At 43.9% G+C, this 26,953-nt stretch overlaps 1 protein-coding gene across 1 annotated transcript; it reads right to left on the minus strand.

Annotated features, from left to right (window-relative positions):
- Positions 1-10,319: 10,319 nt before the first annotated feature.
- On the minus strand, positions 10,320-25,032 carry LOC101416168 (lysozyme-like protein 1). The gene is made up of 5 exons (XM_004480518.2): positions 24,946-25,032; positions 23,164-23,324; positions 22,684-22,842; positions 11,341-11,419; positions 10,320-10,563 (listed from the first exon to the last, which is right to left on the minus strand). Exons 2-5 carry the CDS (start codon positions 23,297-23,299, stop codon positions 10,494-10,496), a joined length of 444 nt encoding a protein of 147 aa, XP_004480575.1. The 5' UTR covers positions 23,300-23,324; positions 24,946-25,032; the 3' UTR covers positions 10,320-10,493.
- Between the last annotated feature and the right edge of the window lie 1,921 nt (positions 25,033-26,953).

Here is a 26,953-nt window from a genome sequence, read left to right on the forward strand (position 1 = left end):
CAATAGTTCATGAATAGAATATCAGTAAGTCCACTCTAATCCATATTCTATTCCTTCATCCTGTGGACCTTGGATTGGTTGTGTCCACTCCACATCTATATCAAGAGTGGGCTTAGATTCCACATGGATGCTAGATGCAATTCTCCTGCTTTCAGTTGTAGGCATTCTTGGCTCCATGGTGCGGTGGTTGACCTTCTTCACCTCCATGTTAGCTGAGTGGGGTAAGTCCAATAAACCAGAGTGTAGGAGTTGAAGTCTGTTGAGGCTCAGGGCCTGGCTATCATATGGTCAGTTCAGAGATTCAGATCCCCTGGGTATATATTAAACCCCAGAACCAACTATAATTCTGATAAAGTAACAGGAAAGGCTTGTGAAAATAATCACAGCTGAGTCCAGCTCCATCACACAAAAACACAAACTCCGAGGAAGGGCCAACTGACATGGCACTGAACTCCATCTGCCATGACCATAGAACCTGTGGGTCTCTGTAGCCCTTAGAAGAACCAATACCTGTGGTTGTATCTACTTTAAGTCACTCTTTTATTTTTTTAATTTTTATTTATTTATTTTTTATTGACTTTGTAATAATATTACATTAAAAATATATATATATATATGAGGTCCCATTCAACCCCACCACCCCCACCCCACCTCTCCCCCCCCAGCAACACTCATTCCCATCATCATGACACATCCATTGCATTTGGTAAGTACATCTTTGGGCACCTCTGCACCTCATGGTCAATGGTCCACATCATGGCCCATACTCTCCCCCATTCCATCCAGTGGGCCCTGTGAGGATTTACAATGTCCGGTGACTGCCCCTGAAGCACCATCCAGGGCAGCTCCATGTCCCAAAGACGCCTCCACTTCTCATCTCCTCCCGCCTTTCCCCATACCCATCAGCCACCATGTCCACTTTTCCCAATCCAATGCCACCTTTTCTATGTGGACACTGGATTGGTTGTGTCCATTGCACCTCTATGTCAAGAGGAGGCTCAGATTCCACATGGATGCTGGATGCAAACCTCCCACTTTCAGTTGTAATCACTCTAGGCTCCATGGTGTGGTGGTTGTCCCTCTTCAACTCCATCTTAGCTGAGTGTGGTGAGTCCAATGAATCAGACTGTAGGTGCTGGAGTCTGCTGAGGCTCAGGACCTGGCCATCACACTGTCAGTCCAGAGATTCAAATCCTCCAAATATATCCCAAACCCCAACACCAACTGCACCTCCAGCACATTAGCATGAAAGTCCCATGAAGAGAGATCCCATCTGAGTCCAGATTCATCACACATAAACCCCATTTCCAAAGAGGGGCCATCTGACCTGGTAGTTAACTCCATCAGCCATGACCATAACTCCCACGGGTCTCTTTAGCCCTCAAAGGAACCAATACCTGGGGGTTGTATCGGCTCTATCTGTCTCTCATACCCCGCTCAGTTGTGCACAAGGGCAATCCTTCTGACAGCCTCCAGACTCTTTTTTAGAGACTCGTAGCTATATAAACTCATTTTTCCTTTCCATTTCCCCCTTACATTAGGTCAAACAGCATTTTAAAGTCATGTTATTTTATGTAGACAGGGATATTCTGCTGATCCGCATTGAACCTTCCATGTAAGGTCATTTTCCAGTTGCATCATCAGTTGGTAGTTGATAGTGGTCCCTCGGTGCCAGGGAGGCTCATCCCCGGGTGTCATGTCCCACGCTGGGGGGAAGGCATTGCATTTACATGCCAAGTTTGGCTTCGAGACTGGCCACATTTGAGTAACATGAAGGCTGACAGGAGGAAATTCCCAGGCACAATGCTGCTCTAGGCCTTGTTCTTATTTCAGGCCCATTTAAGTCACTCTTGACTGGTGTTTAAAACTCTCAGACATAGAGAAGTTGCAAGTTGTGTTTAGTAGAAATGTAAAGAATTTCTGACTGGCAGAAAAGAAAAATATATGTGTATATATTTATATATAACCCCAATGCTTCTAGTTTTTTACCCCGTAAGACATCAATTAGTTTTGCATCCTACCCCGCCATCTTACTGGAACATTCCTTTCATCAGCTGCCAGTAGACACCTAGCTCCTTAAACCTCTTTGAACTGCTCTTCATGTCTCACTGGTTCCCTTATGGATTGAGTTGCATAAAATCTTTGACAAGTGTTCATTTCAAATTTGCACGGAGGATCAGGTTTTGCATTTTGGAAGGTCGTGCTGAGCCCTACTCTGCACTTGCTGACCTCAGACGGTGGAGGGCGCTGCTGCCCCACCCCACACCAGCCCCCGGCTCGGCCCTCACCTGGTCCTTCTCACCATGTGCGCAGTAGTGCGCCTGGCATTGAGCAGATACTCAGGTATTTGTCCAGTGTTGTACGTTCCTGGTCCCCCGCTTGCCCCTTTCCTCATTGCCAAGGTCCGATGCCTTAGATCCTTGGCTCTACGCCATGGAAGGGGTGAATTCCTGAGCACCTGCGTGTAGCCAAAAGGTGGGCACACCTGATGCTCTTGACCCAGGGGCGTCTTCACCCCATGTGGATACCTAAGGGAGGCCTGGCCTCCGCGGGCTCCTTCAATTGAGTCCCTTGCTGGGGTTCTGGACTCACAAGAGAATCAACTGGAAAGCGAAAAAATATCCACGACAAGCCCTACCTCCAGAAAGCTTGCTTTCACCCGGCTGGAGCCAGGCCTGGCCATCAGGAATTTTTTTTTTTTATTATCCCCCCTTGAGGCTTTTTGCATGTTGTCTGCTCTCTCCTTTTGCTGTGTGTTCTTCTGTGTCTGTATTTATTTTTCTTTATTTCTCCTTCCCCCTTGCATCTTGTTTGTTGTCTGCTCTCTGTGTCCCTTCACTGTGTGCTCTTCTGCACGGTTTTTTTTTTTAAGGTTTGCTGACCCCTGACCTAGAACACGGTCAATTTTTGCAGCTTTTTCCTTTTTTTTTTTTTAAAGATTTATTTATTTTATTCATTTCTCTCCCCTTCCCCCCCCCCCCCCCCAGTTGTCTGTTCTTTGTGTCTATTTGCTGCATGTTCTTCTTAGTCCGCTTCTGTTGTCAGCGGCACAGGAATCTGTGTTTCTTTTTGTTGCGTCACCTTGCTGTGTCAGCTCTCCGTATGTGGGGCACCATTCCTGGGCAGGCTGCATTTTCTTTTGTGCTGGGCGGCTCTCCCTACGGGGCGCACTCCTTGCGTGTGGGGCTCCCCTACATGGGGGCACCCCTGCGTGGCACAGCACTCCTTGCACACATCAGCACTGTGTGTTGGCCAGCTGCACACGGGTCAAGGAAGCCCAGGGTTTGAACCGTGGACCTCCCATGTGGTAGGCGGATGCCCTAACCACTGGGCCAAGTCTGCTTCCCTCTTCTACGGTTTTGCTTGTCTCCCTTTTTGTTGCATCACCTTGCTGAGTCAGCCCTCTGTGGTGTGCAGGCGAGCCTGCCTTCACAAGGAGGCCCCAGTATGCAAATCCAGGGCTTCCCATCTGGTAGACGGGAGCTCAACTGATTGAGCCATAGCTGCTTCCTGGCATCGGTATTTTTTAAGAAGCTCCCAGTGGTTCTCCCGTGCAGCCTGGCCCGGGCATCCCGCGTCCGGCCTGGTCCCCAAGCTGCCAGGCGCAGCAGGCCCTCCTCCCTGCCCCTCCGCCTGGCTCGGCCCTCCTTCCACGGGGAACTTCAGCTGGGCTGAGGCGCTCCTGGGGGGTTTTGCCCCGCAGCGCCCCGTGAGTCTTCGTGGAGGGGCCCTCAGTGCTCCCAAGTCCACAGGAAAACCCCAATCCTAGAAAACGCTCCTCCTATCAACACTCTCCCCACAGCCTGCACAGAAGGCTCTATTGTGTAAGGTTTTCCCCCTGTATTTTCTTTTTCTTTTAAATTCTAAGTTCCTGGCAGCCCCTAAAATATCTCAGAGGCTGAAGCCAGCTTTTTAAAAACCATATATATTTTTGAAGCCAGCTTTGATAAGGCTGTCAGCAGATTTGAAAACTGACATTTCTAACGATTTCCTAAAATCTCCCTTCCTGAAGTCTCTCTTTCCTTCCCACCCACAGGACTTAGGACGGCGGGTTTGCACACTATCCCACCTCCCCGGCCTCCCCGCCCCTCACCACCCCCTCTCCAAACTAGTGGGGTGCTGCTGACGGTGGACAGTGGGTCTCTCGCAGTGGGTCCTGCTCGGGCCTCTTTGGCATCACCGCCTGGCAACCTCCAAGCCTTCGTCTACCTGTTTCCGCCCTCCCCTGGGACGGTGGCCCGATGCCACTGCTGGGTCAGAAGTACAGCCCTCACCCCAACGGCAGGCCCCGGCAGTGGCCGGAGGGGGCACGGGCTTCGTCCCCCCACCCCACCTCCTCCTGCCCAAGGCAATCCTTACTCTGGACAGATAAGGCTCAGACCCCACATCCCCTCTCCCTGCTCTCCCTTCTGTTTTCCCCAGACCAAGGCGGCCCTTTGTGACAGGGGGGTGCGGGGTTTTTGCACAAATATTTAATCTTTTCCCATCTGCCCTGCTGCACTGCCTGTCAGTTCCTGTGGGCGAAACCGCTCTGTTTGCTTTAGCTGGTAACAGGATACTGTTTTGAAAAGTGATGCAGAAGTCAGATTACTTATGAATTTGGGCTTTATTTTGCATGAATGCTTTTCAAGGCAACTACAGATTTATTTTTCTTCCTCATGAAGAATTATGTTGACAGCGGGGGTGTGGTGGTGAGCGGGGAGGGGGGGATCTAAGGAAGACTTTAACTTTTCACCCTTTGGCTTGGAAACCTCAGCCGCAGGGATCTAATCAAGCAGACAGCCCCGGCTTCCTTCAGGGTTTCTTTCAAGTGAGGAGCTTCTCCTCTCCCTTTAGAAAATGTCACGTGGTTCAGACTATTGAAGTACCTGCAGTACCTGTGAAAAATCACCTGTTCAAGAGAGCAGAGAAAGAGAAGTGGGGAAATATAACAATAACCACCAATTTTTGTTGAAAGCCTGTCATGTGCCAGAAGCTTTTGGTACTTCTGCTAACCCTCACAACTGTCTAGGCAAATATCATTATTCCACTTTACGAATAGTGAGAGGGAGAGGGTAGGTGTCCTGTCTGTGCTCACACAGCTAGTTAACGGCTAAGCTGGCCTCGGAGGCAGGTTTGTCAGGCCCTCACGTGAACGTGCTTACACACCTCTTCGTTTTGACCCATCAACAGGGACTGATGCTGATGTAGCCATGGTAACCATCTGGTTTGGAGTTTTGCAGGACAGTGCCGACTTGAAATATTTTCTCCCAATATTGGGCTAAGTGGCAGATAGTGTATTCTAATTTTTTTTTCCTTTGGAAATGTGACCAATATGGCAATGCTAGTCTTGATTCAAGCCTTCCCCATGGCGGACCAGGAGTCCCGGGAAAGATGGACGCGTAGAACACATGGAGTGAGGACTTTTGGTGACGCTTGGAGGAAGAACGTTTGGTAAGAAGAAACGCCCTTTGCAAACATGACCCAGAGTCCCAGGCCTGAGGAGAGGGAAGAGGACATGAATTACGGATAGCCAGCGGGAACTAGTGTGCTATCATTTTGTATCATGTTTTGGAAAAGTAAGACTGTGGGGGGAACCTCACACTATATTAAGTGAGAAAAGCAAGTTATAAAATTAAATACTTTATTGAAAAAAAAAAGACCAGACGAAACAAGATCAAAATATTCATAGCAGTTATCGCTAAGTGGTGGTAATATTTTCTTTATATAGCCCTAAAAAGAGAATATTTTCTTTTTATAGCTTTAAAAGGTATTTTCTATATGTTCCTCCATGAATAGGTATGATGGCTAAAATTAGAGCCCAATCAATAAAAGTTTTTTTAAAAAAATGCCACAGCTCTCCATACAGTATTTTTTTTACTATACAATATTTTATTATATATTAGCAAAGAGGCCTGATGATAAAAAATGTTCAAATTACAACCTTGCAGAGGAATACATCTTCTTTGTCTTTCTCCTCCTTTCCCCTCCCCCGAGATTCTTTCCTGGCGCCTGACTTTGCTTCTCCGGCTTCTCTTTCTGCTCTTACCGGAGGGTCGGCCTAAACAGATGTGCGCTCCACACCCGTGAGTTAGATCAGCTCCAAGGGTCTCTCCGCACCCCCCACGCCATGCCCTTGTGAAACTGGATGAGAGGGAAGGAAAATTGTTAGAGTGGTGTGTAGCTGCTTCCCTGCCCCTCCAGGGGCCCCTTTGCAGGCCAAGCGCTTCCGTTATAGTCGGGGGTGTTGCAGGAACTCTGAGCTGCCCTGGGCTATGGCTCCTTGGCAAGCGGGTCGTGGGAATTTCCATCCTATGATGTCACTGCGTGTAAAGACAGGCCAGTGGTTCCACGCTCGGTGGAAGGATTGCCCTGATGACCGTGATGCCCGATTAGGAGCTCTTCAACCTAGAGGCATTGCAGAGGAAAGGCAGGGTCTGAAAAAACTGGCCACAGGAAGCAGGGCAGTGCGCCGGCAGGGCATCATTTGTCCTACTGTTACTGGATTTCATTTAGGTTCTCGGCTGTGCTGCAGAAATGAATTTCAAGAGCACGCTGGGTGAGTTAGGCCAGTCATTTATTCAGGTAGGGAGGGAAGAGACCTGGGAGAAAATAACAGAGCAGGGGTCCCGGGTAGAGAGGAAGGGGGTGAAAAGGGATAAAGAGGGCTGATTTACAGACTACAATTCCCATTAATAGGTTATAAATGCCCAGGTTTTACTTGCGTGGCCACATGCAGAAGAAAAATGGCGAAAGTGGCATGCAGAGGGCAGGAACGGGTCCAGAGGTGAGGGAACGGAGCATGCGTGCACGCTCAGGCCTGAGCCTGGCTTTTAAACCCTTAATTATTCCACCCCTTTGCTAATGGCAGGGGAGGGGTTCCAGCTGTCTGCTGTTTTGATTGATTACCCCACCCATCAATCCCCCATGAGGGCCCAATGATAAAGTCCTTGGGGAATATCTGGGGCTTCTCCTGGCTTCCAGAAAAAGTCTTGGTTCTGGACGGCAGAATCTTGGGGGTGGGGGTCTTCCAGCTGACATCTTGGGGGTTACTGATGTCCACGGGGGCTCTCTGCCAGGTTCCAGATCCGTCTATTGAGCCCCTACTTACTAACCTGCTTCACTATGTTGGAAGAAATAATTTTCATGTTTTAAATTTTTTCAATTAAATAGTGTATGTTTTCTTAGATGGAAAAAGTAACACAAGTTTATTGTGAGTTTCAAACTTTGGAAATCTAGAGCATTGTCCTCCCATTTTGCGGGAGCAGAAGGAAATCTTTCTAGGCTTCGTAATGAGGCCTTTATTTTCTTTTAGTTTAGCTTGAACAGAGAAGTGTGGAGTGAAAAGCTTTCCAACTGTTTTCCCTTCAGATCATTCAGGGACCAGCTTGTGTGTGTGCTGTTTTTGGGGTACTCGAGGAAGCAGACACAAGGAACGCGGACAGTGGGCCCCGTCAGTCCTGTCCCCGAAGGAACCAGGCCTTCTTCCTTGCACTGAGCCCTGAAGATTCCAGCAGGGCAGTGGCCTTCTGCCGGATTTCCCACACCTGCACTACGGGCCTTGGACAAATAGTCACCCTTTTGGCATCTCAGTGTCCATCTGCATCAAGGGAGGATTATGTCACCCTATGTCCCAAGGTCATTGTGAGGAAATAATGGATGCAAACCTGATTTGAAAATGAAAATGTTGTAAATGCAAGCTCTTATTCCTTCTACTATTTTCACATGTTCAGTGGTACTAAAATCAGCATCGAGTATTTTTGAGTATCAGTTAGTATGTGCTTAGCATTGCAAAAGAGTTTGGGGGAGAATAGAGAAGTCAAAGACCTGTCCAGGCCTCAGTTCAGATTGGGTGCTTCACAGTGAGCTTTCAGGAGTTAGAGGCAGAGGGGGCTTCACGGACAGGGTGGGGCTTCAGCTTGCCCTGCTCACTTGGGCAGGACTTGAGTGGGCTGCAGGCTAAGAGCATGACCTTCCAGGCTTGGTAACACCGTGAACAAAGACCCCCAGGGAGAAAAGATATACTGGGTTCCAAAGGCTCCAGGACAATTGGCAGACCCAGCCATGATGTGTTGAGGAACAACAGGATGCAATGGGCATGCAAAGGGACAGAGGCTGGAGAGGTCCAAGAATCAGGCCGAGGTGTTATCAAAGAAAGACTACAGCCACATCTCCACATCTGCCCATCTCTGTACCCTATTATTATTTTTTTAAGATTTATTTTATTTATTGCCCCCCCCCCCGGTTGTCTGCTCTCTGTGTCCATTTGCTGTGTGTTCTTCTGTGTCTGTCTGTGTTCTTGTCAGGCAGCACTGGGAATCTGTGTCTCTCTTTTTGTTGCATCATCTTGCTGCATCAGCTCTCTGTGTGTGTGGCACCACTCCTGGGCAGGCTGCATTTTTTTTTTTTGTGGGAGGTGCATTCCTTGTGCATAGGGCTCCCCTACGCGGGGGACACCCCTGCGTGGCAGGGCACTCCTTGCGTGCATCAGCACTGCACGTGGGCCAGCTCCACATGGGTCAGGAGGCCCTGGGTTTGAATCCTGGACCTCCCATGTGGTAGGGAGATGCTCTATCAGTTAAGCCACATCCGCTTCCCTCTACACCCTATTACCCAGCCATCTACTTGGTACATCCCTACTCAGAAGGTTGTTGGGGGAGAAAAAAATGAAAAAAAAAAATTATTTCTCAATGCCTTGGAAAATGTAAAAGGAAATATAAATGTTTTCTTTTTAATATATTTTATTAAATAAAGGTAATCCAAGAATAGAAGTCATCTTTTCCTCTTGAATTTCTGAGGGCATTAATTTGGGGAAATTATCCATGAAAATACAGTTTTTCATCCTAAGTTTTTATTTATAGAAATACTAAGTAAACAAAACATCAGGGGAGAGAAATAGTAGGATTGCACACTTAGAAGTTTTTATAAGTTTTGCAAAAAGAGAGATCAATCAAGATATAGGGCCTTCTAATTTCCCTTCACCCTGAATTTCAAAACACTCATTTTAGGGATTGGGGTTTTTTTTTTGGCTTTCCTTCTCAGCTCTGAATGACTGGCGCCAGGTCTGTGCTAACCTAGATCGTTAGCGTGGTGCCATTGATTTTAATGAAGCAGCAGGTTTGGCCTAAGACAGGACTGCAAGGCAGATGTGTGGCAGGATAATAATAATGAAAAATGCATATTTATGGACTTTTATAAGCACAGTTATTGATTTGGTTTAGTTTAATGGATCCTAAATTTTTCAAAAAATTTTCATCCATTTTACAGAATTACTTTTCAATTCTTACATGAATATCAACAGCTTTTTCCTGTGGTTCATGATGTCTGGTAAGTTATTGTAAGATTATGTGTTTATTTAGAAATACACCAAAAAAATTTTATTTTTTGGAAAGTGACAGTTGAGAATATTTTAGCCTGTGCAAGGAAGTGAAGCCACTGGGCATGGAATGAGCCAAAAGTAAAACGTGGGGAGTTGGCAGAAAGAGAATATTTAATAGTTATTTAGATGCTATCACAGTACCCATCAGTTGGCTCAGTGAGATAATTTCTTGTAAGTGAGAAACTTACTGTAGGGATGACTATTTCTCCACCGAACCTCTATTTAGTGCATTCTCCAGGTCAGGTTGCATTCAACCTGGGCCTGCTACTTTCCCCTAAAACTAGAACGAAGCCCCAACCCCTTGTACCCCAGCAGGACAGAGACAAGTCTACAGAGAACAGAAAAAACTCTGCAAGCAGAGAGCTGCCCTGCTGGGTGGACCAGCAGAGGGCACCGCACCTGCCTGTTGCAGCGGATGTTTGGGTATGTCTGTTTGGGGTCTGAGATTCTTACCCCACTGTCACATGAAATGAAACTCCCTTTAGAAGGCCACCAAATTTCTGACGAAACTAATAAAATCACAGTTTACATGAAGATGTAAGTGTGGTTCTGGAAGTTGATAGGGTTAATTTAAATGGAAGTTGGGATGATGTGGGGGAATCTCTGGACGCTGGGGGTGAAGCTGGGACTCCATCCACTTGGTCCCATTGGAGCGCTGATCTGCTGGGGAAGCAGGAACGTTCCCTCCAGCGGTGTTGGGCTGGGGAATACGGTGTGTCCCCCAGGCAGGGGGAAGGATGACCTACTGCTCTAGCACAAGGGTTGGCATAAAATGGCCCACGACCTGGCAATGTCGTTCAGCTGGTGTTCTCCTAGCCTCAGAGTCTTGTTTTTAAATGGCCAGCCATTTCAGGGCCACAGGAGCCGAACCTGTGAGGAGGGGAAGGTTTTTGCTATACCATTCTGAAGGTGACTTCTCAAGCCATCACGCTCCCAGGACATCATTGAAACGGAGCCAGGGTAAGGTGAAGACATTTAAATGGGAATATTTATTTCCTTAAAAATATAGCTTAGTTTTCCCTCTCCATCTTGAGAAGGATTATTAGGGGAGGAGGGGGCAAGATAACACAAGAATTTTGACATTCGTTACAAATCCTGGGAAGTCATTGCAAAGCGGCCTTGGTCCACCTCCTGTTCATGAAACCTCACATCCCTTTTTCCACTCAGACAGTTCTCTGCCCTCACAGTGTTCCTTCCAGCCTTGCCTAAGGAGAAGAGGGAAGCAGAGTCAATAGAAAGAAGCAAATGTGACAATCCAGATAGCCTCAGGTTCAAACACCATACATCATTACCGCCAAACAACCATCAGTGCCCAGGATTGTGTTTCATTTGCTTCTGAGATCCAAAGTCCCTACATTTTGTCTTGTGAGACTTTTTTCTCTTCCCAGTTTTCTCCTAAGCATTATTAGCTTTAGTGACAAGTCAACAGCTTCTCTAAGGATGGGTCAGTTAGTTAACCACATCTCTGAAAACTGGGATTACCCAAGACGATGACCTGACTAGCAATATTCATTAGGAACTACATAATATCCCTTGTACAACCCTAGGAAAATATCCGCCAAGTTATCTAACAAATGGTTATGTTCTCTCACTGCTGCTTGCTCTCTTGTTTTCCCACAAAATGTTGAAGTAGACCTCCAAAGTCTTATCCAAGTTTAGAGCAGACTCAAGCTTTTTACTGTTGTGTTGATTTCATTGATTCTTTCCAATTCACATTGGAAAATACCTCTTTCTTCCTTACTTGGAATACTTTAATGAGAAAAGCAAATTACGATGACTCAATCCCATCCCTTCACCCCACATTAGTCCTTCCTACTGTGCTCACTGTGCACCCATGTACTGTTAGAGAAGAGAAGGTCACATTACAATTGGTGGACCACTCTATGGAGGCGAGTTTATCAATGTCCCTTGTAGCCACAATGGATAGACACACTGTGAGTTTTGCCCATGTCAGCCAAAGTCTCCCAAGGAAAGACTCTTACCAGTAGTTCATCCCGTCCGTTTCTTTAACGATTTTCTTGGCGCAGATAATCGCATCTGTGAGGTCATCAGTGATCAAGGCTGTAAAAAAGAGCAGATATGGGGTAGCTGAGACTTGGTTGTTGGAAGAGCTCTGAATCAGGTGTTCTGCACTTTCCTGTTTTTGGTTCAGAAAGGTTAGAAGAACGGACTTTTCCTACAGAGCCATATTCTCATTTTTGTTGCGTCTTCACAAATAAATGAAGCTTTATGTTTCAAAACCATCCATATTTTGGACTCAGTGAAGTTTAAGAGGCAAACCCCAGTCCTGAGGGGTTTGGAAATATGTTTAGAGAAGACACAATGTGTGAATGTTTTCATAGTTGGCATTGTGTCCTATAGAAATACACAAGTAACAGGATTGTACCATGTTTTCTCTACTTGTGGTAATTTGACATGTAAGATCTCTTTACAGGTAAATATTAATTTTTTTTCTATTGTAATTTTGAAAATGTGTTTCCAGTTTGTGCCTCTGGAAAACATCATACAAGGTATTCTTCAAGTACACATCATTTTATCTTTCACATCGAATACAATTGATCTTTGTCTTTACCACTTTTTCTGTTGCCTCACACTTAACAAATCATTGGGTGGAAACTTTACTAATGTCAGCTTTCTTTCCTGCTTTCCTGGAAGGGGCCTCAAAATCCTTGTCAACAGATACATGACAGAAAAACAGACAAATAAATAGAAAAAGGTACCCCTGTCTGCAGCCAACACGAACTCTCAAGCAGCAGCCAAGTAGATAACCATTCAACCTGCTTCCCTTAAAGGGGAATCTGGGTGTCTGTCTCCATGATGATCGCATTCACCAATCAAAGACATAGAAGTCCAAACACCTTGATATCAGTTTTAAAAAAGACTTTATTTATTTATTTATTTATTTATTTATTTATTTATTTATTTTTCTCCCCTCCTTGTTGTTTGCACTCACTGTCTGCTGTGTCTATTTGTTGTGTGCTCTCTGTGTCTGCTTCTTTTTTAGGAGGCCCTGGGCACCGAACCTGGGACATCTCATGAGGGAGGGAGGAGCCCAATTGCTTGAGCCACATCCACTCCCTGTTTGTTGTCTCTCTCATTGTGTTTCCTCGTTGTGTCCCCTTGTTGCATCATCTTGTTGTGGCAGCTCACCATGCCAGCCCATCGAACCAGCCTGCTGCGCCAGCCTGTTGTGTCAGCTTGCTATCTTGCTCATCTTTAGGAGGCACCAGGAACCAAACCTGGGACCTCCTATGAAGGAGGGAGGTGCCCAATTGCTTAAACCACATCTGCTTCCTGTTTGTTGAATCTCTTGGGTTTCCTCATTGTGTCCTCTTGTTGCATCATCTTTTTGCATCATTTTGTTGTGGCAGCTTGTCATGCCAGCCTGTTGTACCAACCTGCTGCACCAACCTGTTGTGTCAGCTTGCTGTCTTGCTCATTTTTAGGAGGCATCACGAACCAAATCCGGGACCTCCCATCTGGTAGGCAGATGCCCAACTGCCTGAGCCACATCTGCTTCCGTCGATATTGTTTTTGATTATCAACTAAGCAAAGACTTTTCTAAAATTGGGTAATGCTCAGTGTCGACAAGGTACAATGAGACAGGCATTCCTGAATACTTGCTGGTGGGAGCATAAAGTGTTCAGCTTTTCAGGAGAGCAACATAGCAGCATATATAATCAACCTTAAAGTTGTTCCTATCCTTGCACCTAGAAATTTCTCTTTCTCAATCAAGCCTAAGAAGATAATCATAACTCTGGACAAAGATATATTTGCAAAGTGGTTTACTGTAGCTTTATTTATAAGAGTTAATATGGGAAAAGTCTAACTGCCTAATAATTAGGACATGTTCAAATTAGTGATATATCTATATAATGATATAAGGAGCCATTTAGATTATGGATTCACAGGATGCTTAATAATATAGGAACATGTGCCTAAAGATTTTGTAAAAATATCTATCTAGAGCTATACTGACTGTTCAACTTGGTAGCCATTAGCCACACATGAATAGTAAATTTAAATTAATTAAAATTACGTACAATTAAACCCTCAGTGCCTCAGTTGCTCTAGCTATATTTCAAATGCTCTAGAGCCACTTGAAGTCAGTGGTTCCTGTATTGGATAGCACTGATTTAGAACTTTCCTTCATTCCAGGAAGTTCTATTGGGCAGCATTGGTTTAGAAAAAAAAGATAGCATAAATTCTCCAAATTTTAAGCAGGATTAGCTCCCAATTGTGGGATTACCAATGATTTAAATTCTTTTCTGTATATTTGCTAAAGTGTCTACAATAGAAATGCATTACTTTCATTATCAAAACAATCAAAGATAATGTTAGCCTAAAATGTTGCGTTTTAATAGAGCATTGTAACACCCGTTATTTTGTAAATTCAGTCGAAAATGGAACTTTTCCTTGAGTATGCTGATTTAACTGCTAATTATATTGCTCTTTCAGTTAGCCTTAATTAGAAGATAGTGGGAATCATGGATTTTTTTTTTAAGCAAATTCATTTTAAATGTGGTTTATTTATTTGAAACAAAGTTCTGATCATCAGGAGAAAATTAAGATATATCTGTGGTAAGCAAATTGAATCACCATATGCAAATTCATGAGATTTAGTAACAGTTTTGCTGTGCAAAACACAGTTGTGTTGATTTATAAAAGTCTTTTGCCTTGTTTCTAGCGATGTAAGTATTCAGAGTAACACTGGATATTATTATTAGTTAACATATATGGACAAGTTAACTCTTGCCAGACCCATTGAGCTTCTTCCCGCACTGTCTCAGTCCTCAGAACATCCATTTTGGAGGTGTCATCACTGGCTCTGAAAACTGAGGTCAGACACCCAGGAAATGGCTGAGCCGCCTTCTAGCCTAGGGCTGAATTTATATTGTATTCTACAGCTTCCTTCCGACAGAGGCCACTTACGCCAAGATTCCGGTTTATTGAATACTGTGTGCTGATGAAGTTGATAATAAAAATGTAAAGACTTTAATTTTTCAACTAATTACTTATATATGAGGTTATCCAGACATGGGCGTTTGGTATCTGATATGTGGTAAAATGACTTAGCAACACTTTCTTTTGTGTACATAAATGCTTTCTATGCATTGTGCTCCTGGGGGTTTGTGCTGAAATGGGGTCAGGGCATGTTTCCCAGGGCAGTGGGTCCAGCGGGGCCTCAAGGGGTGGGAGGGACACACAGCACACGCCAGCCATGAGGAGGCAAAAGCTGCTGAGGACAGGGCACACCCAGGCTTGTACACACAAAAAAGCAAGGCTCGTATTTGGGGTGAGGCGGTTTGCCTGGCTGGAGGAGGTGTGGACAACAGGCCTAAGGTATCTCACAGTGTGTGGGAGAAGCAGGGATGCAAGCCCTGGAAGGGGAGCCCCCCTAAGAAGTCTTCAGCCTCCACTTTGCTAGAGCATTTTGCTGCCCAGCTGAGACTTGCTGAAAGTGCTAATTGGAGGTGATTTTTGAAATTGCTTAGCAAAAATATGTTAAGGACGGTGGGGGCTGGGAAATGGAGCCCGACACAGTTCTGAAATGTTACAATGAAATGAAACAGCCACAGAGGGGCAGCAGAGGGGCAGAAAATGATCTAAGATAAGAGCAGCCAAGGGTTCTTGCCAAGGAGTGTTTCTGCCCCATTGACTCCAAACAGACAATTCTGTTCTGTCAAATGTGAATAAGGAAAGGGTATGTTGAACAGCAAAGCATTATTCAATGGGCCGGTTCACTCTCCCACATCCAACGACAACTCAGCAACAAGCTACACAAAAAGAACGACTTATTTTCAGTTAGCTTAGTTCTCCTTCAAAATCTCTTTCTCTGCCCCAGCAGCCAGCTAAAATAGAGCTAGCATGCCCACTGTTTTACATCTCTTTCCCTTCTCTGAAACGACAAAAGCCAACTCGGGACTACCAGGCTGCGGAGAAATAGAGATCAACATCAGCTGCCTAGACTAGCCTGGAGAGATAGTAATCTCCTTTCCTTAAGCATCTCTTATTTTAATGATGTGCTATTTGAAAAAATGAATACTGCCATTGTATCACAAATTTTGCATACACATTTATATATATGCAATATACACACATGCCTGGTGTATGAGCATGTACGTACTATCCAAAGACTTGGGTGAGGGAAGCAAGAGTTTAAGAATACAACTTGGTTTGGAGTGAGAAGACTGTATAGCTCACGAAGATATACACTGCACATATACATAGTGTCATAGACCTTGTAAGAATCCCCTAAGGCCACCTTGTTCCCAGGTTCCCATGACAAGTACCCCTACTTCTGTAATACATGGGGCAGAATAACATTGCTCCGCAATGAAAGTCTCTCTGTCCTGAGGTGAAGGGAGACCAGTCACTGAGGAGTGACCAGGATAGGAAACCAACCTCCTGTTTCCAATTTTAAAGCTGTCCCTAAATTCCCGATTTATTTGTAATAAGAAAGCAGAGGTGAATGGTCCTTCATCTCTAACCACGAGCTATCCAACATCTCAATTTTCTAGGATCAAAGATTATCTTGTAAATGTACATTTGCCCATACTTTTAAAATTGGAATATGATTGAACCATATTAAATTAGGACTCTGCATACTAATGCATGCAGTTTACGAACTGCATGGAGGATTATGATCCTCCAGAGCTAGGAAGCCAGTGGTGAGCCTGTGATTGCCCTGACGCTCTGCCCAGGGGCACTGTCCTGGCCGCTGTCTGGAGGATGACAATCCAAATTGAGAGGCAGAGGTGAGAGGCCAAGGCAGCTGGGATTTGGGGGGCAGAGTACCTGCCAGGTAGGAGCTACCCAGAGCAAGAGCACAAGGACTTTGTGGAAGGGATTCACGGCACCTGTGGCTGAATCTTAAAATGGGCAGGAGGGGATAAAACTCCTTAGGCTAGCCAGAGGACATCTACAGTTTGCTGAGCAATTCACAGAGCTCAGACAGTGGTGGGACACCTGTGATTTACGACCAAGCCGGGGGGAAGCGAACTTGCTGAACCTGTGGGATCTTCAGAAGAGGCCCTGGAAAAGTCATGCCTTGATAGTAGGACTAAACTTGCCCTCCCATAAAGACGACTCTAGAACTTCCTAACAAACCTTCAAAGCAAGTAGCGTTGATGTGGAGAAAGTGGCACAGTAGCTGCTGAGGGAAAGGAGAAGGAAGAAAAAATGTGATGTGGGGGCATCTTTGGGACTTGGAGTTGTCCTAAATGATATTGCAGGGACAGATGCTGGACATTATATATCCTGCCATAACCCATTGAATGTACCAGTGGAGAGTGTGAACTACAATGTAAACTATAATCCATGTGGTGCAGCAGTGCTCCAAAATGTATTCACCAAGTGCAATGATGAAAGAGGTTGCTGATGTGGGAGGAGTGGGGGTGTGGGATGTGGGGTATGTGGGAACCTCTTATTTTTTTAATGTCACATTTTTTGTGATCTATGTGCCTTATAAAAAAGACAATTTAATTAAAAAAAAACAAAAACAAAGCAGCAATAACAACAAAAAACGCAAGTCTCAAAAGGTGTAAGCCGAGAATTAACTTCAACATTCATTCCAAAATGAATTTCAACACTCTTGAAGGATCACAATATAAGCTAGACACTCAATGCAACCTACTGAACAGCATCCAATAAAAATATTTTAGATGTTAAATTAGGTATTAAAATGTGACCCATAACCAGAAAGATTGGTCAATGGAAAGACCCAGAACTGACAGAATTGGTGAAGTTAGTGGAAAACAAACTTAAAACAATGATTATAAATATGCTAAAGAGCTCTTTTATTTATTTTCTGTGACTGCTTTCACACCTCAATGACAGAGTTGAATAATTGAAATAGCCTGCAAAGTCTAAAATATTTAATATCTGGCCTTTTAAGAAAATGTTTGTCAACACCTTATATTTTGAAAAGAAGAGATTGCCAGACTGATTATACAAGCAAGACTTAAGTATCTGCTGTCTGTAAGAAATTCATTTTAAATATAAAGGCACAGATAGGCTAAAAAAAAAAAGAATGGAAAAATATATATGCCGGGTAAATACTTATCAGAAGATAGCTGGAGTGGCTATAGTACTATCAAAGTAGATTTTGGATTAAGAAATATTACCAGAGTTAGGTAGGGACAAGTCATAATGACAAAAGGGTCAGTTTATCAAGATGATATAAGAATCCTAAATGTGTATGCACCTTTAAAAACTGACAAAACTTAAAGGAGAACTAGGCAAGTCTATAATTGTAGTTAGAGATGTCAATACTTCTTTCTCAGTATTTGATAGAAGAAAGTAAGTAAGGATAGAATAGTCATGTATAGAACACCTACCCAAAACCCAGCAGAATACAAGTTTTTTTTTTTTTTTCAAATTCACATCCACATATTAGAACCTATACTGAGCCATGAAACAAGGCTCAAAAACTGTAAAGGTTTATTCTCCAACAACAATGAAATTAAACTTGAAATAATTAAAAAATGATCCTGGGATCTTCCTTCACCATCCTCTCCAGCATTCCCTCTTTCTCTCTCCTTTATTGACTCTCTCATTTCCTGGATCCCATGTCTTTCTATTTCTTGATTTACTTCCTCCATTTGGTAGAGCATCTTCTCCAGTAGTTTCCTGGGAAAGGATGCATGTAACATGTGCTGGATGCCTTCTCTTTGCTCCCCTACATATCTATTCTACCCTTCATCACCCTGCTATTTGTCCTAAGGGGATGACCCATATGGATGGTAGCCATAGGTTCCCTTGTCTTCTGACTTCTGGTAGGGATGAAAAATGGGTGAGCACAAGCAGAGCTAGGGGGTGGGAGATGAGTGAGTTTGGGATATTTATCCCTCAAGCCCTTTTCCCATAAGATCATTCAGGACAAACTGTCTCTTAAAGGGAGTTACAGTTCCTAAAGGTGGCCCTCTCCATGCATAATCTCTGTCTCTGGTGCTAGTCAGAGCTCTCTCTCCATTTCTCTTTGAGCCAGGAGGTGGTAACGACCTGCTGTTATAACATGTTATGTCACTTTTCTTGTGGTTTCCCTCCTCAAATAAAACATAGTTTGCTGTTTTCTAGCCAGGATTGTTTCTGATATTAATACAAGAGGTCAACACTTTTAAAAACAACTGCCTTGTCTAAAAATGTATTCATGCTACACTCACAATTTATTGGCAGTTTGCTTGGTACAGAATTTTACTTTGGAAATAATTTTTCCTAGGACTTTTGAAAATATTGCTCCATTTTCTTTCAGCTTCCAGTACTGTTATTGAGAAGTCTGATGCCACTTTGATGCTTAATTGTTTATACAGAACATGATTTTTCACTTTTGGAGGCCAGTAGTGTATTCTGTTTCTCTTAAGGTCCTGGAAATTTCATGAGTATGTGAATTAGTAGTGTGAGTCTGTTAATCCATTGCAACTTGTCATGGAATGGACCTTACAAATTGGACACATATACCCTTCTATTATGGAAATGTTTTTTTTCTTTCTGAGGATTTCATCCTCTCTATTGTTTCTATTATCACCTTATGAACTTGTATTATGCAGATCCATTCATTTTCTTATCTTTATTTCTCCTATTTTTCCAATCTATCATTTTTATTATGTGTTTTGAGATTTTTTCAGTTTTATCTTCCAACTAATCAATTTTTTTTTCATTTCTGCTATCATATTTTTAATTTCCAGGAGCTCTTTATTTTGTTCTCTGAATGTTTCTTTTTCAAAAATAGCATCAGTTCTTATTTCATTAATGTAACAACCTCTCTTACTGGAAAATATTAATGATAGTTGTTTTTATTTTGAAAATTTCCTTTCTCTGCATAGTCTTGGTTTCCAAAAAGTTACTTTTATCTGTTTTCCTGGCCTCATTATTTTCTGTCACTGATGCTCCTTTGAAATCTGGTGATCCTTGGTTGTCCATGTCTATTTAAGCAAGGGGCACTAAAAAGCTGATCTGTGAACAAAACTGGGTATTTTCAACTGTGCATCTCACTATAGGGAGCTCTGGCCGATCTTATTCATTGGGAGTTCCCACTCAGAATTTCAAGTTCTTTTCTTTTAGACTGGCATGATTCCCCAGAACAGAAACTTCTCATCTAGGGAGTAGAGCCTGGCTGCTATCATTGTAGGATCCCATCACTGTGGGAGAAGGTGGCTGGGAAATTTAGCTCAGTCTCCCATGTCCTTAGTCTGGTTGCTCACCCTCCAAGCTTATTGAGGTCTCTCAGTCAAGAGGTTTTCTATTTTACTCTGTCCAGAGAAGAAAGTTTCAGCATTTCATCAGAGTTAGAGAGGTGCAGTCGATAAACGTTTGGAGTTAGGAGAGAATCTGGTGGTCTAATTGCTTCTTAGTCAGAATTTCAATTGATTTCACTCTTTTCAGCTTGCCTTCACTCAACTTTCCAGAAGTACCTGATGCTGCTGATTTCTGAGTCTTTTTGACATCCTGTGGTTGCCTTTTCCTGCTGCTGGAATTCAGAATTCTTTAATCTGCTAATTTAGTCAATATTCAGATTTCTCTAATCTGCTAAATTAGTCACCACTTGTCCTTATGCTTTCTAGCCTCTAAATTTTTTGGTATTGTGTCCTCTCCCATTTACCTTGTCTCTGTAGCTTTACGCCTTTTTATCTTATCTTATTTATTCTTAAATATTTTTATTGTTATTTTAGTAGTATATCAAGATGGAGGTGAGATGAACTAGTTTTCTGTTGCTGCTGTAACAAATTCAACAGTGGTTTAAATGACACAAATTTATTCTTACAGATCTGTAGTCAGAAGTCTGATGTGGGTCCCACCAGGTTTAAATCCAGCTGTTGGCAGGGCTGTGTTCCTTTCTGGAGGTTGTAGAGGAGGATCTGTTTCCTTGCTTCTTTGGGTTTTAGCAGAAGTCAGATCACTGCAGGTATAGGACCAAAATGCCATTTGCTTGCTTGTTGTCAGCTGATGGCATTTCCCAGCTTCACTAGGTCAACTGCATTCCTTGCATTTGTGCCCCTTCTTCTGTCTTCAAAGCTAGCCATGGTGGGCCGAGTCCCTTTCACATGTAAAATCTTTCCTCCTTTTTCTTTCTGTTGACAAATCTTTCTCTGACCATAGCCCAGAAAGATTTTCCACTTTTTTTTCAAGTTTTATTTATTTATCTTCCCCCCTTCCCCTCCTCCCACTGTGCTGTTTTAGCTGTCTGTGTTGTCTTCTCTCCCCATCCTCTCCTCTCCAGGATTCACCTGGATTCAATCTTGGAGACCTCTGATGGGGAGAGCAGTTCCCTGTCAATTGTGCCACCTTAGTTCCTGGTTTCTGCTGTGGTCCACCTCAACTCTCCCTCTGTCTCTTTCCTGATGAATCATCATCTTGCTGCACAACTCACCCTCTTAGAGCACTGGCTCACCACACAGGCATTTGCGCAGGCACTCATGCAGGCACTGGCTCATGGTGCAGGCACTCACATGGGCACTGGCTTGCCAAGTGGGCATGCTTCCTCCTCTTCCCTCTCACCAGGAGGCCCCAGGGACTGAACCCAGGTCCTCCTGTATGGGAGGTGGAAGCTCCATCAGTTGCGCCACATCTGCTTCCCAAGATTTTCCACTTTTAAGAACTCAATGATTAATTGGGTCCACCTGGATAATCCAGGATAATTTCCCCATCTCAAATTCTGTACCCTTAATCACAACTGCAGTCTCTTTTATCATGTAAGGTCATGTTCACAGGACCCAGGGATTAGGATGTGGTCATCTGTGAGTAGGTGGGTGGGGTGCGAATTAAATTCTGCCAGGCGTGGGAGGTAAATGCACACATCTAATCTGCCTTGTTTGACAGGAAGACTGTATTTGGAAGCTGTTAGAGGATACTAATGAGGTTGACCCGGAGGGGGAGGGGCTCACAAGCCATAACCTGTAAGAAAGGTGAAGACTCGGAATGTTTTAGTTCATAGAGAAGAAACTCAAGGGGAGAAATATCTATTAATCATTTTCAAACATTTAACACATTTCTTTGCATGAAATAGGGCAAATAACTAGGATTAATGGGAGAAAGCTGTAAAGAGGCGAATTTTGACGAAACAAAAGAATGTTCTAAATTAAGGGCTTATCAACAATTGGCTGGTCTGCTTCAGAAGGTATAGTGAGCATCCTGTTTTAACATAGGGTCAGGGAAGAGTTAGTATATAAATTAACGTATTATTCAGTCTTTCGTGTATTCAAACAAATTTATTGCCTGTCTTTTATATGTCAAAGAAAAATTAAAATATGTTTATTTCTTGCTCTCAAAATATTTGCCATTGAACGTTATGATTCTCTGACTTCACCCTGGCTCCTTGCTTTCTGCATTCATTTATTCACCTAATAGTAATTGAGCACCTACTATGTGCCAGCATCATTCTAGGCATTGAAGATTCATCAGAGAACAAAGCAGACAAATACCCTTACAGAGCTTATGTTTTAGAGGGCAGCAAACAAGACAATCACTTATTGAGCTCTGTCCACTTAGCCTTTTCCAGTATATCTTTGCCATTCCCCTCTTCTCCCTGGCCCCATCCATGACCCCTTTTGGTCTCTTGCCACAACAGTTGCAGGGGCACTTAAATAGTCTTTTCTTTAAGCTTTGTCACAGCCTGCTTGCAGATTAATCTTTCCGAAGCATTGCTTACTCCCCTCCCCTCCACTGGTTTCCTATGGCAGGCAGAACTAAGTATACGCTCCTTAGCCTGGCTTTCAAGGTCCTTGACGAAAAGGTAGTAATTGACCTTTTCAACCACATTTCCTGTTATTCCTCTTCACACCCCCTTTTCCAGATAAAACAAACTTCTCACCATTCCCTGTACATGTCCCACAACTGCCCACATTCATCTCTTTCCTTTTGCTATTCATTTTTCCTGGAATGACTTCTCTATCTTTGAATATCCAAATTTTTTTTTCACTCCTCAAGATCCAGGTCAAATACCACTGCATTGTCTAAAAACTTTCCATAATTTTAATTATATCTCTTCCTTCTGAAGCCCAGGGCATCCTTCGAGGAACTGGTTTATGGGAAGCTGTTGGCAAAGAGTTTTCTCCTTCTTACTGAAGATATCAAATGAAAGGGTTGTGTTCTTTTGTCTATCTCCCTGCTTTAATAAACACTATCCCATAAGGAATGAGTCATCTCTGGACAGGTAGCCCCCAGTACCCGAGCCCTTGGGGAAGTGGTGAAGTTTCCTGGCCCGTACAGATCTATCTCTCTGCCAGTCTGAACTCCAAATTTTAGTTAAGGCAGAAAATGGGTGGATATTCCATCAGCTTTCCTGCCTTTCTTTCTAAGGATGGCAGTTTTGGAAGACCAGACTGTACCTGAGCAGGCTACATGGCAGTGGTTCTTCTCCTGCAGCTTCTTACTTCGGCACCAGGTGAAGCTGTTTATCTGAAAGATGCCGTAGTCGATGCTTCCGTCTTCCAGCACCTTCTGGGCTGAAGTGTTGTAGTGGCTCTCGTAGTAGGCCATGCAGATCCCTGCAGGGGAGAAGAAAACACTGCTTCCCTTAATCCTGTTAGCTGTCACCGCCCAACACACCGTGGCCCTGGAGGAGGCTGAGGGACCGGGGGCAGGCAGGCACACCTGAGCGCCAGCTGGGGAGGCCCGTGCTCCCCTGCCCTCATCGGGGTGGCCAGCACCGGATCCCAGGAGCCGGCCTTGAGGGCGAGCAGAAGGCGAGGAGCGCCCCTGCAGCCTTCCAGGGCGGGGACGACAAGGAGAAGGGGAGGCCGACGGGGCATTTGGGGTCTCAGGGCAGAGATGAGGGGAGGTAGGGAGCGGGAAGGAAGATATCTTACAGTTTCCAAGGCTGTAACCCCAGTAATTGTCCAGGTTGGCCCTCGAAAATATTTTTGCCAGTTTACAGCGAGTGTAGACTTTGGACTCAAGGACCGTGAAGCAGCCAATCAGCGCCAGGATGCCGACAGCCTTCATCCCCGAGGTCTGCCCGAGGCCGAGTCTGTCAAAGAGCGGGAGACCCGGTCAGCCCCGCTGGCTGTGTCCTGAGGTTAAGTCCCTCAGCCCCACGGACGCCAGAACCCGGGAGCCAAGGTGGAGGACGGCCCTGCCTGGATGCTGCCTATAATTTTTCATTGTCTAGAACCACCATCAGGGAAAAAAAGTGAAGCAGGTGCATAAAAGATGCTCCACGGGGAGGGAATACAATGGCAAGTTCCTTCTGAAGAGTTTTCCAGGTGGTTCCTTTAAGTAACTGCTCTGCTCCTAGGGTCAGGCAGGCAAAGAAATTAACCTTTGTTTGTGAATGTCCAGAGGGAAACCACAGAAAACGTGATGTTGTTTCTAGGAGTCCCAGTTAAACTCTTCCTATGAAAAGAAAAAAAAAAAATAGGATAACAAAGGTCAAGTATTACCTGCATAGGCAGAAATATACACCCGATTTCAGCAAAAATGAAAGACATGTGGACATGTAAGGACAACTTTTGAGACTTATTGTTTTGGGGTTTTTTGAAAGGGGAAGATTAATCTTCTTATATTCCTTCCATTTTATTTTCTTGAAAGTTTTCCAAAGGTGGGAGCATTGCTTCACACATGCCAGTCTATTGTCTTGTATCTTTTATCTTATATTACAAATGCAATGTCTTTTGGGGGAGTCCACACCACTGCTCCATGGGGCCTTCTGGAAGTCCGGCCCACCACTGGTGAGCTAGAGGGGGCTGGTGACAGGGTGACAGGGGAGAAAGTACTGGGGGTGGGGGTGGGTAGAGGGACAATAATAAAGTGCCCTCCCCTGCATAATTTAAAATAGGAATAAGGTCAAGAGCTCGCTCTCTGTTGGCTGCTGCTTTTCCTGAAGGCCTTCCTTTCTTGAAACAATCTGTCCTTCCTAAATAGAAGAGCCTGGCTGGAGTGAGGGAGTGGGTGAAATTTCTGATAACTGCTCATGGTACTGGACCAGAGGCCGTACATATTTTCATCCTGAGTCATTTTCTGCACCTGCCTAGAAGCAGCTAAGGTTGTTAGTTTCTTCCCCAGTTGAGAGGCCACGGGGGCTTTAAGTAACGAAGCCACAAGAGAACTGCCCTGCTATGGGGTGTGAGGGGTACATACCTGTGGACAGCAGGGGTCACAAACTGGGCCTGCTTTGTAAATAAAGGCTTATGGGAACAAGGCCGCGCCCATTTGCTTGCCTTACTGATGGCTGTTTCCACACCACAATGGAGAGTTGAGTAGCTGTGACAGAACTCATATGGCCCCCAAAGCTTAAATTATGTTTTATCTGGCCCTTTCCAGGAAAGGGGTGCTGACCCCCCATCCCCAACATGTATCATAGAGCTAGGCCCTGAGAGGAAGACAAACGAGGGTTAAGATGCAGAACTCACAACTTACGCTGGTTTCCACCCCCTGCCTTAAAATCCTGCTGGCCTCAAGCAACAAAACAAAACAATAAAGACCAACAGGACTGCACAGCCCTTCATGCTGGCAGGAGCAATCTCTGGTTCTCTGGGACAAGCAGACCCCGTCAGAGGGACTTAGGTCTTATAACAAGCCAGATTCCTGTTGCCTGCCTCCGGGAGCTGATTTTTCGGGTGATTCTGAGGAAGAAACCCTATTCTCCTTACTCAGTCAGTGATTGGCAGCTCAGCTGAGCATCCTACATCCCTCGATGAAGCCATTTCTGATTCTTACCAGGCACAAGTGATCCCTTCCTCACCCAACAACCTTTCTTTAGAGCCTTAGAGAAAGAAGAATTCCAAACTCTTTTGTTTCCAGCTGCCTAGAGACTCTAGAATTCTGCTTCCTGGGAACTGGAGGCTGTAATGTCCTGCGCTCCTGGGTTCTGAGGTACGTGATAACTACCTTCAAGCCTTCTGACCTCTCTCTTTCCTTCTTTCCCCTCCACAGTCCCCCTCACTGCCCAAATCAATCAAACGAGAGGCTCTTCTCTAAAGCAGTGGTCTCCACACTTTATCACAAATCTCATCAATTAAACAGGTTGAGCGTATCTCCCCAGTAGGAGTATATTAAATTGAACACCATACGCGTGTACCTCTGTACTAATATCTTATGCAAATGATAAACATATACAAAAACAAAATTTGAGAAGTTTGAGATAGAGATGAAATAACATTTAAAATTTTATTAGCACACAAAATTTCTTAGCTATAATTAGCTCATCATTAATAAAATACTTTTAGTGAGATCTACATGATTGAGCAAGATTCGTTACTTTTTAAACTTTGGTTTAATACTTTGTGAATCAGTTATCAAAAGGCTAGTTTCAAGTTCTGATTTTTTTCCATGCTCAAATTTAATGGCTCATCTCAAGATTATTTCTCATTGAACTATGTAGATCTAAACAGAATAAGTTCATTGTTGGTTGGGTAAAACCAATCACTGTATTCTTTTTGTAAATTCCATGTGCCAATTGTGTAAAAGTTTTGTTGAATTTTATTTCTCCCCATGTCAATCTTTGTTCTTACAACTTAGTTGGAAGTTAGTGCAGCTTTGTATTTTTCATGAATGGCCTCAAATCCAACCAATATTCTATTTTTCAATGTTTTGAAACAGGCTGGAAAATTATTTCCAAGATTTTATAAGTATGCAGATATAAGATTTGAATTAAATATCAAATATCAAAATTCTAAAAGTATGAAAAGGGTAGTAAGAAATTTTCCTCCCATTGCTGGTAATGAGGAACCAGTTGCATTTCCCACAAGCAACCGTGATTCTAAAATATCTTTTGAGAGATATGTTATACCTACACAAGCAACTATGCAAACGTTCCTCTATTTACTATGTAAATATTTACTTTTTTAATAAAGTTTTAAGTTTGTAAACATTCGTACGCTGACCCTAGAAGAAATAAAAGACCCCAACAAACTAGTCACAAAAAAATAGGTTGACACAGTCATCAAACAACTCCTCAAAATGAAAATCCCAGGAACAGATGGCATCACAGGTGAATGCTACTAAGCATTCAAACAAGATTTAATACCAATCTCACTCAAACTCTTCCAAAAAACTTTCCAGAAAGGAAAGTTATCAACCTCATTTCATGAAGCCAGTATCACCTTAATATCAAAGTCAGATAAGATATTATGAAAAAAGAAAATTACAGACCCATTTCCCTGATGAATATGGATGCAAATATCCTCAAGAAAATACTAATTGAATCCAACAACATATTATTCACCATGATCAATTTTTTTTTAATGAAATTTTTTTTAGATTTTTTAATTTATTTCTACATGCTCACATGCTCCTCATTGTCTGCTCTCTCTGTCCATTCGCATTCTTCTGTGTCTTCTTGTCTTCTCTTTAGGCGGCACTGGGAACTGATCCTGGTACCTTCCAGAGTGGGAGAGAGGTGCTCAATCTCTTGCACCACCTCAGCTCCCTGGTCTGCTGTGTCTCTTATTGTCTCTCCTCTGTGACTCTTTTTGTTGTGTCATCTTGCTGCACCAGCTCTCTACTTAGGCCAGCTTGCTGTGCAGGTCAGAACTTTTGCGTGGACCAGATTCCACTTTGTCCAGCTTGCTGCCCAGGCCAGCGCTCTGTGTGAGCCAGCGCTCTGTGTGAGCCAGCTCTCTGCATAGGCCAGCTCTCCAGGCAGGCCAGCTCAGATTC

This window comes from Dasypus novemcinctus, chromosome 5 (assembly GCF_030445035.2).
Source record: "Dasypus novemcinctus isolate mDasNov1 chromosome 5, mDasNov1.1.hap2, whole genome shotgun sequence".
Classification (NCBI taxonomy): Eukaryota; Metazoa; Chordata; class Mammalia; order Cingulata; family Dasypodidae; genus Dasypus; species Dasypus novemcinctus.